At 38.6% G+C, this 19963-nt stretch overlaps 1 protein-coding gene across 3 annotated transcripts in view; it reads left to right on the top strand.

The window, feature by feature from the left end:
- The window catches only part of TTLL11 (tubulin tyrosine ligase like 11), a 278698-nt gene that overhangs the window by 55717 nt on the left and 203018 nt on the right, over nt 1-19963 (top strand). The window contains exon 3 of one of the 3 annotated variants that reach the window (XM_054501605.2): nt 6509-6642. The exons of the other annotated variants lie outside the window; for them this stretch is intronic. Coding sequence (XP_054357580.1) covers nt 6509-6642 — 134 coding nt within the window. The remainder of the gene's footprint in view (nt 1-6508; nt 6643-19963) is intronic. 3 annotated transcript variants of the gene reach the window in all.

Here is a 19963-nt window from a genome sequence, read left to right as displayed (position 1 = left end):
GTAGGACAGCTTAGGGAGAAGGAACATTGGATTAAGCTGTGTATGATGCAGTCAAAGGGCCTTCCACTTATTTTTTAAAATGTTAATATATAACACAGACCATATTATAATGCCATAATAAATAATTTCTAAAAAGAACATCACCCTGAATCCCATGTCTCATTTAACAAAACAGCAATGTGAATATTTCTATATTTCCTCCCAAACCTTAAGCAAATTTACCATCCTTTTTGCATGGTTGCAGTCCTAGTGTAGTTGCCTAAATATAGGGTGTGTTCTCTTAGTATTTTATCAATTTTACCTATTTTAAAGGGAGAATCAATTTACTCTTTCCTTGACATTCTATCCCACGTCTTTAAGAAAACGCATTGCAGAAAACACAATAGCCATACGTTATACACTGGTTGGTAGTTATGCCACATCCACTAGGGGTTTTCACCTAAGCATGCAGTCTTAAAAGTTCACTACCATAGGCCACACTTGGCTCAGATTCACTTAGAAGGATACAGGGCAGGAAACACAGCTTGCTGGACAGTCAGTGTCAAGCATTTCTCTTCAGTGGAGTATTTGCAAGAGTTCCAGGGACTAGTCTCTGGCTCCTCAAGTGAAAGCTCAGGTGCAAAAGGACAAGATCCACATTGGTGGATATGAGTCTTTCTTGGCTTAGATGCCCCACAGAAGCCGGTATCTCTTAGAACTGCTCCATAGTATGGCTTCTAAGTTCCCAGCAAGTGTCATATTAAGTTATAAGAATCATTGCACTCAGAAAAGCCTAGAGCTATGACTTTCTACTAGATATTTATGCAATTTACCAAATCAGGGATCATTTTAACCATATGCTTTGTTGCCTAGTAATTCAGCTAACATTCTACCTTCATTGTTTTCTAGGGGAACTGAGATAGAAGGTTAACCCAAGGTCAAATTTATCCTTAGAGAAGGAGAAAGGGTTTTGTTACAGAACAAGAATGATTCTTGCAGCCAGAGTTCTTGCCCAACAGTTTAATGGGATAGCTATTATTTTTTGTGTCTTGCTGCTCAGAAAAGGATGCTTTGTGATGCCACTTAAAGGACTTATTAGGATATTGGGAGAATACAGTTTGGAAGAGAAAATGCTTTGAATGAGGACAGAGTTCCTAAGACATGAATCATCAAATGAGGCTTCATTTACATTTTCCCCATTTGCTCATGCCTCATCTAGTGGCTCAGAGTAGGAAAGAAGTAGCTATAGATCTACATTTGGAATACAAATTAGAAATATAGAATGAAGTACCCACAAAGGATTAGTTTCATTAAAGGTGATAGAATGATATTCATTCCAAAGAAGCAAGTTTGCCCCATCCCATATTCCACATGCCAGCGATTGGAACATAGACTTTTCCACATTACTAACATAAATTAATTAGTTCTAATGACAAAGCAGGCTCTTGAACCTCTAGGCAGAGGAACAGTGCTGGCACACCCTCTGCCCTGTAAAAGGTAGTAATCCTCAGCAGAGGGGTGATTCCAGAATAGTCTGTCCTCTGATACCAGTTTGTGTCCAAGCTTATCTTCTGTCTCTCATATATCCCATTATTCTAAAATGCACTTTCTATGCATTGTATATTACTTAGGGTAAGTTCTAGTGGATATCCAAGGCAAGTATAAACGCTTTATATGCTGGGTCGACTGAGAATGGATATATACAGATGGAAGTGATTAATTTTGTTTGTGTCAGCACGTTAGATTTTAGTCACTTTTCTATGGGTAATTTCCTGGTTCAAATTACATTATTATATTTTGGCTGATGAATTAAGACTTTCTATGAAAATAATCTGATTTAGATACGTCTAAAGAAAGTAGATTATTAGATATGTCTACTTTCTTTAGATGTATCTAAATCAGACATGGCAGATTAGACATATCAGATTTAGCTTTAAGAAAGTCCAAAACTGTCCATTCTCAGCTTCTGAGGAGGTCTTTTGCTGAGTTTCAGGGTCTGAGATGTATGGCATCACATGGCAGGTGGTACCTGAGAGCCCACCTGAAGAGGGGGCTTTCTGCTGGAGAGGGAGGGAGCTTCAGTGAGGAACCTGTGGGGACAGCCATCTGTCAAGCATTGGTCTGGTCTCTGGGGCTATAAAGACACAGAGAAAGGCATGTAAAGAGAGAAGAAAAATACAGCCTAGGGGCTATGCTGGAGGAAGCTAGAATGCTGTGGGGGTGTGGAGCAAGGGCAGGCAACCTAACCCAGATTTGCCCAGGGAGCAGCAGGGTGAGAGATCCTGGAGAAGAGGACTGGCATGGAAACTGAGCCTCCAGGATGGATGGGCCTGATCCCCATTCCAAACAAGGGAGTAGAGTTGGTGCAAAGATAGAATGCCTTGAGCATATTGCTCATTCAGCAAAGGGCAAGTGGCCCACCATGGTTAGAGGGCATCAGGTGAGCGGGGCAGGGGAGGGGTGATGAGCAGGAATCCAACCACAGCATTGTTAGAGCCTGAAGGTCATGGGGAGCCACTGAGGAATTTTTAAGCCAGACAGTGACACGGGTCAGCTTGCATGTTAGCAAGATCAGCCAGAGGGACACATTAGAAATGGGTGAAATGGCACAGAGAAGAAACAGAGATGTAGCTAAGAGTCTGCTGCAGCATCCACCCAAGAGATGAATGAGTTAGTGGCAATTGGAATAGAGAGAACAGGATGGATCTGAAAGTATTTATTTGTTGTTTGGTGGTTCTAATGTGTTTTTGCCAAGAATTATTGTTATAAATAATATTTTGATTGAATAGTGCTCCAAGTATAGCTCAGTTTTAGTTTGTTTTGTTTTACATTAACTGGGTTAAGTAGGGCTGCGTGGGCAAACCTGAGATTGAACTGTTATGCTGTCAGTTAACTTGAATGGGATGAGACCCACCAGGCCTTGAGACTCCAGCGTAGCAGACAGAAACACCCAGGCCTCAGAAGGAGGGGCAGGAGGTAAGCCCTTGGTGTCAGAAATTCCCACCTGAATTAGGAGATTTTCCCAGTCGATAGGGGAACTGCCCTCATAGGGACATCTAGGGATAGACCTTATTGAGAAACCTAGGTGGGCAGTCAACCTCAAAAGGAGCTGTTAGATAGCAGGACCCGAGACACTGGCCTAAAGTTACAGACAGGAGGATTCCAGCCCTTGCAGGGTGGGCTTGAGGGGAACAGAGGAGAAGTTAGAGAGAGGAGGGGCATTGGAGAGAGCAAAGAAAAGGCCTCAGCTCTGTGCATTGCTAAGGCAGCCACTCAGGCTCCAGGAGCAAAAGATAAGATCACCAACATTTGGATACAAGCAATAGCACACCGGAAAAATGGGTAAAATCCTTCTTATCTGATTGGAATGCATAGTCTAGGTCAGACTTTTAGCAGAAGGGAGCTGGGGGTTAGACCTAGAGCTTCTATCTCAGATCAGAATTGGTCCTAGAGCCCAAGGAGGGGACAAAGGGTCCAGGTGACAAAGCCCAGGTGACAAAGGGTCAAAAAAAGCCCAGGTGACAAAGGGTCAGGTGCTGCAGCTGCTTAGGGAAAGGGGACAGGGCCTGGAGCCAGTAGGGCCTGAAGTCAGCAGAGCTGGCCATGACCTCCCTTCTCACAGATTTACTCTGGGAACGTGTGCCCTGGATCAGCTAGAAACCCTGCTACGCTTGTCAGGGTCATAATGGAGAAGATGCCACTCCCACACCTGTCTCTGAGCCACCTCCAGAGGTGGAGATGCCAGCAGCTTCCATGTGGGTTCTAGTGAGGGGCCAGAAACTGTTTCCCTAGTGGCACTGGATAGGAGCACAGCTTAGATATGGAGGAGCAAAGGTTTGGTGCTAAGTGGATTGAGAGAAGTCTACACCCATCCCTCCTGGAGACAGGCATTCAGGCAGGTTTGGAGTGAGCTGCCTCTAGCCTGCAGGCAGGAAGTGCCTGGCTTCCAGGGGTGCTTCTTAAGTTGGCCATTTTCAGTAGAAAACTGCCTGGAGACATGAAGGTAAACTTGGAAACACCTATTAGCTGGTTTGGGGCCTGATGATGCACATTACAGAAGGAGCCATTGCCGATATTAAATGAATATTGACTGAATTTGCTGGACATAGATTTTCACAAAAATTTTCTGGAGCACCCAGACTGCCCTCATGTACTCACAGCTCTCTGGGTTGTGTGAGCCCTTCTGACCTGCTGGGGGATTTCGGAAAGAGAACGTTCCCCCGGCACAACGACTTTAAAGTGCAGAAAATACCACAACACTATTTGGTCAGGAGGCATCCTCTACGTGGAGTAAGGTGCTGTATTACAGTTAGTTATGAAGGCTTTCAGTTCAATACGGTAACGAAAATGTTAGTAAACCTCAAGCAAAAGGATTCCAAAAAAATTGAAGTTTTGCTTTGTTTACTTTGTGGTCAGCTCTAGTGTTTATAATGCAACAATTCTAATTTCGAGGGAGAATAAAAGGAAATAGCTGTGATTTTCCAGACTCCCTTCTTGGGAAGCTCAGAACAGTGTCCTCAGTGAGTTTTCTTGACTATTGAACAGTCCATGTTAGAGCACAGTTTATTAGTGCTTTTTAAGCTCCTTTATTTCTTACTTAATCCTTCTAAACAACAACTAAGACCTGGGCACTGACATCTTGAAGCTGGGATCTTTAGATTTATTGCACTTTTTAATATGCTGATGGAAGCAAGAAGTTGGTTCTTAAAACTTTCCTCCCGAGATGTTTACCCTTTTCTTTCTGAATGTGGGAATTTAGAGGAAACTCATTCATTCTGACTGCCCATTTGGAATGTGTGATAATTTGGGCATGCCAAGCTGACATGGAACTTTGTATTTTCTATTATAAATAGCTTTGTTAAGCACATTTCTAGTATCAGTAATGGAACTGTTTGGTCTCTTTCAGGGTAAAGGCCATTTTTAGCCACCATTTTTGGCAATGATATCTGTCTTAAGAAACAAGCATGATAGCCGGGTGCGGTGGCTACGTCTGTAATCCCAGTACTTTGGGAGGCTGAGGTGGGTGGATCACCTGAGGGCAGGAGTTCGAGACCAGCCTGGCCAACATGGTGAAACCCCTTCTCTACTAAAAATACAAAAATTTGCTGGGCATGGTGGTGCACATCTGTAATCCCAGCTACTCAGAAGGCTGAGGCAGGAGAATTGCTTGTACCTAGGAGGCTGCGGTTGCAGTAAGCCGAGATCATGCCATTGCACTCCAGTCTAGGCAACAAGAGTGAAACTGTGCCTAAAAAGAAAAAGAAAAAGAAATAAGGATGATGCCAGTCATGGTGGCTTATGCTGGTAATTCCAGGGCTTTGAGAGGCCAAGGCGGGTGGATGGCTTGAGCCTAGAAGTTCGAGACTAGCCTGGGCAATAGTGAGACCCTGTCTCTACAAAAACAAAAACAATACAAAAATTAGCCAGGCATGGTGGCACACACCTGTAGTCCCAGCTACTTGAGAGCCTGAGGTGGGAAGATCCCTTGAGCCTGGGAGGTGGAGGTTGCAATGAGCTGAGATCATGCCACTGCACTCCAGCCTGGGCATTAAAGCAAGACTGTGTTTCAAAAAAAAAGAAAAAGAAATAAACATGCTAAAATTGATAATAATTTTTACCTATTTGCTTAAAATTTGCTACAATATATAGTACTCGGTTTCTTCTCTTGTCAGAGTTACTAATGATGTTACAAGAAAAAAGATCCACCATTCTTTTTTTTTTTTTTTTTTTTCTTGAGATGGAGTCCTGCTCTGTCTCCCAGGCTGGAGTGCAGTGGCTTGATCGATCTTGGCTCACTGCAAGCTCCGCCTCCAGGTTCACACCCCCACCATTCTTTTAATGTTTTATAACAGTGAGACATTTCAATTCCCTCTGGGCAAATTAATGAGATAGGATCAATGTCAGTGTCAGTCCTTATAACTGAGGAACGCCTACAGATTGCATTTTTTCCCTTGAAGTATAAATTATGGTATTCTTTTTATTTCCTGTCCTTCATTCAAGGAGACAGATTTTATGCTAAAAGATGTGTATTTTCCTATTCCATGCCTTTAATACTCATGAAACAGTAAAAGAAAGAAACTGAATTAAGCCTCTCATAATGTAACCAGAGTCCACTAGATAATATTCTCTAGGGTACAAGACGGAAGGAATCCCAGAAGCACGTAAGGTGGCCCCAGATTAAAGAAGGTATTAAATTTTAAGTGCAAGATATAAATGCTTCCCTATTCATTACCTAAGGGGATGACAAAGAATAAAAGAATAAACTAGGTGAAAACTCATTCCTTCAAACTGATGCTTCATTTTTATAAGGAGAAAAGAACACCCATCCGTTACCTCAAGTTTTTCATTAACTCAGTAGTTCTTTCCAAACCATGAGTCACCGCTGTGGGGAACAACTCAGATATTTTTTTAAAATCCTGCCTGAAAAAGAGAATATGTCGGGTGGGTGGTTTTAAAAGTCCCAAATAATGGCTGTTTTATAGCTAGTAGCCCACTGTTGTTAAAACCTCACAGCGTCTCTTCTCCCCAGGCATGACGGAGATGGTGCGTAAAATTACTCTGAGCAGAGCAGTGAGAACCATGCAGAATCTCTTTCCTGAGGAGTACAACTTCTACCCTCGCTCATGGATTCTGCCTGACGAGTTCCAGCTCTTTGTTGCTCAGGTAGATGGCACTCCGTCCCCATGACCCCTGAATTATACTGTGGTTGCAACTGTGTCCTGGGTCCTGTGTGCTGGGAGCTGGGGCAGGGGGCCCCAGGAAGCTGAGACTAAGGGAGCGTCTTAACAGTACACAGTAGGTGTTGGCAGCTATCAAAACAGCTTGCAGAGTTGAACGAGTAGGGTGACAGGTAGGTAAACTGAAGAAATGGGTCTTGACACAAGGAGACAGCCCTAAGGTGGATATCAGAGCTGGATCATGGAGTCAGGATGCTGGGGAGCCAGGGAGCTGGAGCCAGAGCAGGTGGTTGGGCCCCCAAGTAGAATGGGGCCGCTGGGGGAATCCTAGAGCCGTGGCCTCCCCGGCTTCCTGTGGCCTGAGATGTGGGAGGTCAGGCTCTGTTTAACGGCCAGGGAGCAGGTCTGACAAACTCATGGGGAACCTTTTAAGTGTTTTGCTTTAAACTTGTTCCAGAATCAATTGTCAAGTGACCCATTCCATCTCAAAGCACTACGTTTGAGCATATAATACACTGGAGCCCTCACCACTGATTGTGAAGTGGAACCAGTAGGGAAGTGGAACTCAGAATTGCCATTTTTGTTAGCCTTTTAACAGTTTCATTTAGGATCCTTTCAAAGCCTTTGTGTACAAGTTTCACAGTCTGTCCCATAACTCTGGGGTAACTATACAACCAATGCCTGTCTAATTGTGATAAGGCTAACACCATTTACTGGTCCTGCTATGTTCCAGGCTTTGTGCTAGAAGTTTAACATATTTTATTTATTTTTATTTTTATTTTTTTATTTTTGAAACGGAGTGTTGCTCTGTTGCCTAGGCCAGAGTGCAGTGGTGCGATCTTGGCTTACTGCAGCCTCCGCCTCCAGGGTTCAAGCCATTCTCCTGCCTCAGCCTTCTGAGTAGCTGGGACTACAGGTGGGTGCCACCACACCGGCTTTTTTTTTTTTTTTTTTTGTATTTTTAGTAGAGATGGTGTTTTACCATGTTGGCCAGGCTGGGCTCGAACTCCTGACCTCAAGCGATCCACCCGCCTCAGCCTCCCAAAGTGCTTGGATTATAGGCGTGAGCCACCACGCCCAGCCCATGTTATTTCTTTTAATCTTCACAGCAATCTTGTGAGGCTGGTTTTATTATTATCCCCATTTTATGGATGAGGAAACTGAGGCTTTGAAAAATTTAGCAACTTGCTTGAGAAGTAGGGTTTAAAACCTAGAGCTATTTCCAAGGCATATGCTTTCTATAGTCTATTTTATTGCCTCTGTATTGTTTTGGTTTTAATCTTGAATTATAAAACTTGTAATAAAATTATCATTTACTAAACAAAAAAACGGCTTGAAGTGATAATTTTTAAAGGAAGTTTACTCTGAGATGGTGGTCACATGGGTTTATATACATTGCTTAAAATTCATCGAACTATTAACTTAAAATGGGTGCATTTAATTGTATGCAAACTATGCTTCAATAAAGTTAATTTTAAAAGATAACTCTCAGCTGTTCCTCATAATGACACCCCCAATGTCTCCCTTCTGTGGCTCTGCTCATGCTGTTGTTGCTATGTGGAATACCTTTCCTTCCCATCTTTACAGCTCTGCATCCAACTACAGTCATGAGTCACTTGACGGGCACACATTCTGAGAAAAGTGTCATCATTGTGCCAACACCATAGAGTGCGCTTACACAAACCTAGACGGTATAGGCTCCTACACATCCAGGCTATACGGGTATAGCCTGTTGCTCCTAGGATACAAACCTGTATAGCATGGTACTGGACTTAATATTGGTCAGTCTTTTTTGTATCTAAACATAGAAAGGGGAAAATACTGTATAAAAGATGAAAAATGGTACACCTATGTAGGACACTTCCCATGAATGGAGCTTGCAGGACTAGAAGTTGCTCTGGGTGAGTCTGTGAGTGAATGGTAAGGGAATGTGAAGACCTAGGACACTATACTACTGCAGACTTCAGAAACACTGTACACTTAGGCTACACTAAATCTATTTTTTAAAAATTTTCTTCGATAAGAAATTAGCCTTAGCTTACTGTAACTTTTTACTTTCTAAACTTTTTATTTTTTAAAAGCCTTTTAGACTCTTTTGTAATAACACTTAGCTTAAAACACACACTGTACAGCTATACAAAAAAATTTTCTTTATATTCTTATTCCCTAAGCCTTTTTCTATGTTTAAATGTCAAAATTATTTTTACTTTTAAAATTTTTTTGTTAAAAAACCAAAACACAAACACATACATTCGCCTAGGCCTACACGGGGTCAGGATCATCTTATCCACCTCCACATCTTATCCCACTGGAAGGTCTTCAAGGGGCAGTAACATGCGTAGGGCTGTCATATCCTATGATAACAGTGCTTTCTTCTGGAATACCTCCTGAAAAACCTGCCTGAGGCTATCCTACAGTCAACTTTTTTTTTTTTTTTTTTTTTTAGAAGTAGAAGGAGTACACTCTAAAGTAACAATAAAAAGTATACTATAGTAAATGCAGAAGCCAGTAACATAGTAGTTTATTATCAAGTATTATGTACTGTGCATAATTGTATTATACTGCACTTTTATACAACTGGCAGCGCAGTAGGTTTGTTGACACCTGCAACACCACAAACATGAGTAATGCGCCGTGCTACAAAACTAAAATCACTGATTTTTAAACCTTAAAGCAAATTTCCTTCTAGGCACTGCTATGGATACATCTCAGGAATTTTTGTATATTACATTTTCATTATAATTCAGTTGAAAATGTTCTCTAATTTCCCTTGGGATTTCTCCTCTGCCCATGGCTTATGTAGAAATGTGTTGTTTACTTTTTAAGTCATTTGCAGACTTTCCAAGTATTTTTTTATTGATTTCTAATTTAATTTTGTTGACATCAGAGAGTATATTCTGTATTATCTCAGTCTCTTTAAATTTATTGAGAGTTTTCTTTTTATTATTATTATTATTATACTTTAAGTTTTAGGGTACATGTGCACAATCTGCAGGTTAGTTACATATATATACATGTGCCATGCTGGTGTGCTGCACCCATTAACTTGTCATTTAGCATTAGGTATATCTCCTAATGCTATCCCTCCCCACTCCCCCGACCCCACAACAGTCTCCAGAGTGTGATGTTCCCCTTCCTGTGTTCATGTGTTCTCATTGTTCAGTTCCCATCTATGAGTGAGAACATGTGGTGTTTGGTTTTTTGTCCTTGCAGTAGTTTACTGAGAATGATGATTTCCAGTTTCATCCATGTCCCTACAAAGGACATGAACTCATCATTTTTTATGGCTGCGTAGTATTCCATGATGTATATGTGCCACATTTTCTTAATCCAGTGGACATTTGGGTTGGTTCCAAGTCTCTGCTATTGTGAATAGTGCCGCAATAAACATACGTGTGCATGTGTCTTTATAGCAGCATGATTTATAGTCCTTTGGGTATATACCCAGTAATGGGATGGCTGGGTCAAATGTTATTTCTAGTTCTAGATCCCTGAGGAATCGCCACACTGACGTCCACAATGGTTGAACTAGTTTACAGTCCCACCAACAGTGTAAAAGTGTTCCTATTTCTCCACATCCTCTCCAGCACCTGTTGTTTCCTGACTTTTTAATGATTGCCATTCTAACTGGTGTGAGATGGTATCTCATTGTGGTTTTGATTTGCATTTCTCTGATGGCCAGTGATGATGAGCATTTTTTCATGTGTTTTTTGGCTGCATAAATGTCTTCTTTTGAGAAGTGTCTGTTCATATCCTTTGCCCACTTTTTGATGGGGTTGGTTTTTCTTGTAAATTTATTGGAGTTCATTGTAGATTCTGGATATTAGCCCTTTGTCAGGTGAGTAGGTTGTGAAAATTTTCTCCCATTTTGTAGGTTGCCTGTTCACTCTGATGGTAGTTTCTTTTGCTGTGCAGAAGCTCTTTAGTTTAATTAGATCCCATTTGTCAATTTTGGCTTTTGTTGCCATTGCTTTTGGTGTTTTAGACATGAAGTCCTTGCCCATGCCTATGTCCTGAATGGTAATGCCTAGGTTTTCTTCTAGGGTTTTTATGGTTTTAGGTCTAACATTTAAGTCTTTAATCCATCTTGAATTAATTTTTGTATAAGGTGTAAGGAAGGGATCCAGTTTCAGCTTTCTACATATGGCTAGCCAGTTTTCCCAGCACCATTTATTAAATAGGGAATCCTTTCCCCATTGCTTGTTTTTCTCAGGTTTGTCAAAGATCAGATAGTTATAGATATGCGGCGCTATTTCTGAGGGCTCTGTTCTGTTCCATTGATCTATATCTGTTTTGGTATCAGTACCATGCTGTTTTGGTTACTGTAGCCTTGTAGTATAGTTTGAAGTCAGGTAGCATGATGCCTCCAGCTTTGTTCTTTTGGCTTAGGATTGACTTGGCGATGTGGGCTCTTTTTTGGTTCCATATGAACTTTAAAGTAGTTTTTTCCAATTCTGTGAAGAAAGTCATTGGTAGCTTGATGGGGATGGCATTGAATCTATAAATTACCTTGGGCAGTATGGCCATTTTCACAATATTGATTCTTCCTAAGAGAAAGCAGGAAAGATCCAAAATTGATACCCTAACATCACAATTAAAAGAACTAGAAAAGCAAGAGCAAGCACATTCAAAAGCTAGCAGAAGGCAAGAAATAACTAAAATCAGAGCAGAACAGAAGGAAATAGAGACCAAAAAAACCCTTCAAAAAATTAATGAATCCAGGAGCTGGTTTTTTGAAAGGATCAACAAAATTGATAGACCGCTAGCAAGACTAATAAAGAAAAAAAGAGAGAAGAATCAAACAGACGCAATAAAAAATGATAAAGGGGATATCACCACTGTTCCCACAGAAATACAAACTACCATCAGAGAATACTATAAACACCTCTACGCAAAAAAACTAGAAAATCTAGAAGAAATGGATAAATTCCTCGACACATACACTCTCCCAAGACTAAACCAGGAAGAAGTTGAATCTCTGAATAGACCAATAACAGGATCTGAAATTGTGGCAATAATCAATAGCTTACCAACCAAAAAGAGTCCAGGACCGGATGGATTCACAGCCGAATTCTACCAGAGGTACAAGGAGGAACTGGTACCATTCCTTCTGAAACTATTCCAATCAATAGAAAAAGAGGGAATCCTCCCTAACTCATTTTATGAGGCCAGCATCATCCTGATACCAAATCCGGGCAGAGACACAACCAAAAAAGAGAATTTTAGACCAATATCCTTGATGAACATTGATGAAAAAATCCTCAATAAAATACTGGCAAACCTAATCCAGCCGCACATCAAAAAGCTTGTCCACCATGATCAAGTGGGCTTCATCCCTGGGATGCAAGGCTGGTTCAATATACGCAAATCGATAAGTGTAATCCAGCATATAAACAGAACCAAAGACAAAAACCACATGATTATCTCAATGGATGCAGAAAAGGCCTTTGACAAAATTCAACAACCCTTCCTGCTAAAAACTCTCAATAAATTAGGTATTGATAGGACGTATCTCAAAATAATAAGAGCTATCTATGACAAACCCACAGCCAATATCATAATGAATGGGCGAAAACTGGAAGCATTCCCTCTGAAAACTGGCACAAGACAGGGATGCCCTGTCTCACCACTCCTATTCAACATAGTGTTGGAAGTTCTGGCCAGGGCAATTAGGCAGGAGAAGGAAATAAAGGGCATTCAGTTAGGAAAAGAGGAAGTCAAATTGTCCCTGTTTGCAGATGACATGATTGTATATCTAGAAAACCCCACTGTCTCAGCCCAAAATCTCCTTAAGCTTGATAAGCAACTTCAGCAAAGTCTCAGGATACAAAATCAATGTACAAAAATCACAAGCATTCTTATACACCAATAACAGACAAACACAGAGCCAAATCATGAGTGAACTCCCATTCACAATTGCTTCAAAGAGAATAAAATACTTAGGAATCCAACTTACAAGGGACGTGAAGGACCTCTTCAAGGAGAACTACAAACCACTGCTCAATGAAATAAAAGATACAAACAAATGGAAGAACATTCCATGCTCATGCTTAGGAAGAATCAATATTGAGAGTTTTCTAATGGCTTACACATTGTCCATCTTGATGAGTGTTTCATGGCACTTGGAAATAGTAAGTATTCTGGAGTCGTTGATGTAGCATCTTATAAGTGTCAGTTAGCTATTGGTGGTATTCACATCTTTTTTACTGCTTTACTGCTTACTTGTTCTATCAGTTACTAAGTTGGTGTTGAAACTTCCAGCTTAAATTTTGGATGGTCTGCTTCTCCTTTTAGTTCTGTCAGTGTTTTCTTTATGCATTTTGAAGTTCCGTCATTAGCTTGATGATTTGACTCCTTTTTCAGTAACTTGTCCTGAAGTCTATTTTGTCTCATATTAATTTAGCACCTCCAGTTTTCTTTGGCTTAGTATTTGCATGATATATCTTTTTACCATTATTTTACTTTTAAGTTATCTGCATTTTTAAAGAGTGCTTCTTGTTGACAACATGAAATTGGGTGTGGTCTTTTATTCAGTTTAACAGTCTCTGCCTTTTGATTTGTGTGTTTAGTCCAGTTAATCTTAATATGTAATACTAACTGTTGGATTCAAGTCTACCATCTTACTATTTCTTTTATATTTATTCTGTTGGATTAATTGAATATTTTTAGTGTTTTATTTTATCTCTTCTTTAGGCTTATTAGCTATACTTCTTTTAAAAATCTTTTTAGTTTTCATCCTAGCCCTAGTATCTAGGGTTTACAATGCATCTTTAACTTACCTCATTGGCCTTTAAGTATTACATACTTCAAGTAAAATATTAGCACCTTACAGCAGTGTAGTTCCATTCCCGCCCTCATCCTTTGTGCTATCTTCATCTGTTTTACTTCTAACAATGTTACAAACCACACAATACATTGTTATTATTTTTGCTCTGAAAAGTCAATTATCCTATAAAGAAACTAAAAAATAAGTACATTTGTCTTTTATATTCACTCATGTGTTTACTATTTCCAGCATTCTTCATTCCTTTGAATGGCTCTGGGATTCCATTTGGTATTATTTTCCTTTGGCCTCAAGAATTTGCTTCAACACATTTCTCACAGTGCAGGTCTGCTGGTGACAAATTCCCTCAGCTTTCATTTGTCTGAAAATGTCTTTATTTTGCCTTCAGTTTTTAAACTGCTTTGAAATGATTTAAAACTTAACAAAAAAGTTGCAAAAATAGAACAGAGAGAGCACCCCAAATTCTTCATCTAACTTCCTCTAATGTTAACATCTTACACAGTGACTGAAACTAGGAAATTAACATTGATATAATATGAAATAACCTACGCTCTTTATTTTCATTTTCCTGTTGTCCTACTAATGTCCTTTTTCTGGTATAGGATTCACTCCATGATCCCTCATGCATTTAGTTGTCATTTCTCCCCAGTCTTCTCTAGGTTGTAACGGTTCCCTGGTCTTTGTCTTTTGTGACCTTGACTCTTTTGAAGACTACTGGTGATACAGTTTGGATCTGTGTTCCCACCAAATCTCATGTTGAATTGTAATTCCCCAGTGTTGGAGGTAAGGCCTGGTGGGAGGTGATTGGATCATGGGGACAGATTTCCTCCCTTGGTGTTGCCTAGTGATAGAGTTCTCATGAGATCTGGTTGTCTAAAAGTGTGTAGCACCTCCCTCCTTTCTCTCTTGCTCCTGCTCCAGCAACCTAAGACGTGCCTGCTTTCGTTTTGCCTTCTGCCATGATTGAGAGTTTCCTGAGGCCTCCCTAGAAGCCAAGCAGGTGCCAACATCATGCTTCCTGTACAGCCTATGGAACTGTGAGCCAATTAAACCTCTTTTCTTTATAAATTACCTGGTCTCAGGTATTTCTTTCTAGCAGTGCGAGAACAGTCTAATACAACTGGCTAGTTATCTTTTTTTTTTAGAATGAACTTACATTTGGATTTGTCTGATTTTTCTCATGTTAGATTCGGATTAGACATTTTTGGCAAGAACACCATGAAAGTGATGTTGCTAAGTACATGATGTCAAGATGTCTTATCCCTGGTGATGTTAACCTTGATCACTTAGTTAAAGTAGTGTCTGCTAGATTTCTCCACTATAAAGTTACTATTTTTTTCCTTTTTAATTACTAAGTGTCTAGTAAGGAGATATTTTGAGACTCTGCAGAGAGCCTAGTTGTCTTATATTTTTTAACAGACAGCTTTATTGAGATATAATCGACATAGAATAAACTAGATATTTAGAATGTACAGTTTTATACATTTCATATATGTAAAAATCCGTGAAATCATCGCCACAATCAAGATAATGAACATATGCATCATGCTGAAATTTTTCCTCGTGTCCCTTGGTAATCCTTCTGTCCTTCCCTTCTTTTTTTTTTTTTTTTTTTGAGACGGAGTCTTGCTCTGTTGCCCAGGCTGGAGTGCAGTGGCGTGATCTCGGCTCACTACAACCTCCACCTCCCAGGTTCAAGCAATTCTCCTGCCTCAGCCTCCTGAGTAGCTGAGATTACAGGTATGTGCCACCATGTCCAGCTAATTTTTGTATTTTTATTAGAGACGGGTTTCACCGTGTTGGCCAGGCTGGTCTCGAACTCCTGACCTCAAGTGATCCGCCTGCCTCGGCCTCCCAAATTGTTGGGATTATAGACGTGAGCCACCGTGCCCAGCCCCTCCTTCCCTTCTTCCCTCTTTTCCTCCTCTCCTATCATCAGGCAACAGTGGATCCGCTTTCTGTCAAGGTAACTTTACACTTTGTAGAATTTTATGTAAATGGCATTATATAACAGGCACTCCTTTTTCGGGGGGAGGTCTGACTTCTTTCAGTTATTTTGAGATTCATCCATATTTGTAGTGTGTATCAATACTTCATTGCCAAGGAGTATTCTATTGAATGTTTATCCACAGTTTGCTTAGACCTTCACCTGCTGCTGGACATTTGGGTTGATTCCAGTTTTCTGGATGTTACAAATACACTATGAACACCTGTATGTAAGTCTTCGCGTGGACATGTTTTCATTCCTCTTGGGTGAATGCTTAAAAATGGAATTGCTGGATCATATAGTAGGTGTATATTTAATTTTAAAGAAAGTATTGTCTTCCAAAGTAGTTGTGTCATTTTATCATTTTATAGTCCCATCAACAATGTATGAACATTCCAATTCCTCCATATCTTTGCCAGAAATTGGTAATGGTCAGTCTATTTATTTATTTACTTAAGAGAGGGTCTTGCTCTGTCGCCCAGGATGGAGTGCAGAGGCCCAATCACAGCTCACTGCAGCCTCCATCTCCCAGGCTCAAGTGATCCTCCCAAGTAGCTGGAACTACAGGCACAGGCCACCACACCTTGCTAATTTTTATATTTTCTGTAAAGACAGGGTTTCACCGTGTTGCCCAGGCTGGACTTGAACTCCTGAGCTCAAGCGATCCACCTGCCTCGGCCTCCAAAAGTGCTGGGATTACAGGCATGAGCCACTGCTCCTGTCTGTCACCATACGGGGCCAGTGGTCAGTCTTTTTAATTTTAGCCATTCTAATAGGTATGTAGTGGCCTGTCATCAGTTGTGTTTTGCACTTCCTAAAGACTAATGGTGTGGAGCTTTCTTTTCATGTGCTTGTTTGCCATCCAGATATATTTTTTGATGAAATGTCTATTCACATGTTTTGCCTATTTTTTTTAATGGAGTTGTTTATTTTTATTATTGAGCTTTGAGAGTTTTTATATATTTTGAATACAGGTGTTTGTGAGATATACCAATTGTAAATATTTTCTTCCAGTCTGTGCCTTTTTTTATTTTTTAATTTTTAATATTTGTGTCTACATAGTAGGTACATATGCTTATGGGGTACGTAAGTTGTCTTCTCATTCTCTTATTATCTTTTGAAAAGCAAGTTTTTAATTTTGACAAAGTCCAATTTATCAATTTTTTTAATAGATCATGCTTTTTGTGTCATATGTAGGAATTTATATCTAACCCAAGCTCACAAAGATATTCTCCTATGTTTTTGTCTAAAAGTTCTATAGTTTTAGCTTTCGAATTTAGGTCTGTGATTCATTTTGAGTTAATTTTTGTATATGGTGTAAGGTATGGATTGAAGTTCACTTTTTTTGCATATGAATATCCAGTTGTTCCAGAAACATTTGATCAGAACACTAATCTTTCTCTTCCAAATTGCCTTTGCACCAGTGTCAAAAACAGTTATCCAAATATGTGTAGGTATATTTCTGAATTCTGTATTCTATGTCATTGATCTATTTGTCTCTCTTTCTGCCAAAACCTCACTGTTTTGATATAGCTTTATAAGCCTTGAAATCAGGTAGTGTAAGCTCTCTAACTTTGTTCATCTTTTTCAAAGTTGTTTTGGCTATTGTAGTCCTTTGATCAGCCATATGAAATATAGAATCAGCTTGTCAATGTCTACAAAAAAGCCGACTGGGATTTTGAATGGAATTGTGTTGAATCTATATATCACTTTGAGTAGAATCAACATCTTAACAATGAGTCTTCTGACCCATCGACATGGTGTGTCTTTCCTTTTATTTAGGTCTTTAATTTCTTTCAACAGTGTTTTTTAGTTTTTAGTGTACAAATATTTCACATCTTTTGTCACAATTTTCCCATATGATTTCCAATTTTTGATATATTGGCAGTGTTTTATTTTTAAACTTCCATTTCTAATTGTTCATTGTATGTAAAAATAAAATAGATTTTTTGTATTGATCTTGTATCCTGCAACCTTGTTAAACTTATTTAACAGTTCTAGTAGCTCATTTTGTACTTCCATTGGATTTTCTATATGAACTGTTACTTCCTCTGAGAATTGAATGGTTTTGTCTTACTTTATAATTAGCCCTTTATTTCTTTTTCTTGCCTCATGGCACTGGCTAGAACCTCCAAATAATGTTAAGTAGAAGTGGTGTGAACAGATGTCCGGGACTTTTTCCTGATCTTAGGGATTATGGATTTAGTCTTTCATCATTAAGTATTGTTGTTAGTTGTAGGTTTCTTGTAGATGTTCTTTATTAGATTGATGAAGTTTCCTTTTATTTCTTGTTTCCATGGATTTTGTTTGTTTTTAATTAGGAATGGATGTAGGATTTTGTCACTCTTTTTTTTTTTCCCTGTGTCTACTGAGATGATCATATGGATCTTCTTTTTTAGCTTGTTAATGTGGTTGAGTTACATTGATTGATTTTTAAATATTAAACAAACCCTGCATCCCTAAGACAAACTTCGCTTGGTCATAACATATTATCCTTTTTATATATTGTGGAATTTAGATTTACTAAAATGTTCTTTATTTGCGTCTATATTCATGAGGGATATTGGTTTGCATTTTTATTTTTTTGTAATGTCTTTGGTTCATTATCAAGATAATGCTGGCCACACAGAATGAATTGTAAAATATTTTCTACTTTTAAATTTTCTAGAAGAGCTTTTTCAGAGTTGGTATTATTTCTTTAAATGTTTGGTAAAATTCACTAGGGAAGTCATGTGAGCTTGGTATTTTCTTTATGGGAAACTTTTAACTACAAATTCAATTTCTTTAATAGATATAGGCTGTTGATATTATCTATTTCTTCTTGAATGAGCTTTAATAGTTTGTTTTCAAGAAATTTGTCTACTTTTTCTAAGTTTTCACTTTTATTGGTGTAAAATGATTCATAATGTTACTTTTAATAATCTGCCTTTACTTTTACTAATGATACCTCTTAGTCCTAACATTTGTAATCTGTGTTTTTTGTTTTTCTTTTTTTCCCTCTGATCAGTCTGTTTAGAAGTTTTCAGTTTTATTGATTTCCTTTGTTGGCATAATAGCTATAGTTGTTTTGTTTTTAGTGGTTCCTTTAAAATTTATGGTATATGTTTTTGACTTATCACAATCTACCTTTAAGTTATATAGTACTATTTTATTTATAGTATGAGAACCTTATAACACTCATAGTACTTCCATTTTCTCACACCTAGCTTTTATGCTGTTGTTTTTATACATTTTACTTTTATACTTATTATAAACTCCAGACTACATTGTTATCATTTTTGTTTAAACAATCAACTCTATTTTAAAGAGATTTAAATAACAAGAGGAAATAATTTTAAATATTTACTCATATATTTACCATTTCCAGTGTTCTGTATTTTTTTGTGTAGATTCACATTTCTGTCAGGTATCATTTTTCTTTTGTGTAAATAACTTTCTGTAGCGTTTCATGCAGTGAGGGTCTTTTGGTGATGAATTCTCTCAACTTTTATATTTCTTGAAATTTATTTTGCCTTTGATTTTGGATGATATTTTCTCTAGGTATAGAATTCTAGGTTGACATTTTGTTTTTCTTTCAGCACTTTTAATATATTGCTCTTCTGTCTTCTTGCTTATATTGTTTCTGAAAAGAAATCTGTTTTCTTCCTGATTTTTGATCTTCTTGATATAACATATTCTTTTTCTCTTGCTGCTTTTAATATTTTTTCTTTATCATTGGTTTTGAACAATTTGATTATGATGTGTCTTGATGTAATTTTCTTTCATATTTCTCATGTTAAAGCTCATGTTTCTCATTGAGCTTTTGGACCTGTGGGTTTATAATTTTAATAAAATTTGGAAAATATTTGCCCATTATTTCTTCAGATTTTTTTTCTATGCCTCTTCGCTTCTACTCCCCACTCTAATTACATACATATTAGTCCATCTGAAGTTGTCCCACAGTTCACTGATGTTCTGTTCATTTTAAAAAATCATTCTGTTTCATTTTGGAGAGTTTCTGTTGTTTTGTCTTCACATTCACTCATTTTTTTCATTATTGTCAAATAATCCCATTCAATCTCTTATCTCACATATTGTAGTTTTTAATTCTGAACATGAGAATTGAGTCTTTTTAAATATCTTCCATATTTCTACTTAACTTTTTGAACATATGGAATGCATTATAATCACTCTCGTAATGTCACTGTCTCCTAATTCTAACTCTGTCCATTCTGAGTTGGTTTTGATTTTTCTCTTCATTGTGACCCATATCACGATGTTTTTTTCATGTCTGGTAGTTTTTAGCTGGGTGACAGATATAGTGAATCTTACCTTATTTGGATGTTGGATATTTCCATATTCCTGCACATATTCTTGAACTTTGTTGTAGGATCCAGTTAAGTTACTTGGAAATACATTTCAGGTCTATTTCAAGATTTTCAAGATTTGTTAGGCAGGACTGGAGTTGTCTAAGGCTTACTATTCCTCACTACTCAAGCAGCAGTCTTATGTGTGCTCTACCCAGCACTCCATGAATCATGTTTTCTAGTCTGGCTA

The sequence above is a fragment of the Pongo pygmaeus genome, chromosome 13, assembly GCF_028885625.2.
Source record: "Pongo pygmaeus isolate AG05252 chromosome 13, NHGRI_mPonPyg2-v2.0_pri, whole genome shotgun sequence".
Classification (NCBI taxonomy): domain Eukaryota; kingdom Metazoa; phylum Chordata; class Mammalia; order Primates; family Hominidae; genus Pongo; species Pongo pygmaeus.
The sequence above is the reverse complement of the archived record's forward strand: the minus strand, read 5'-3'. Positions and strand labels throughout refer to the sequence as shown.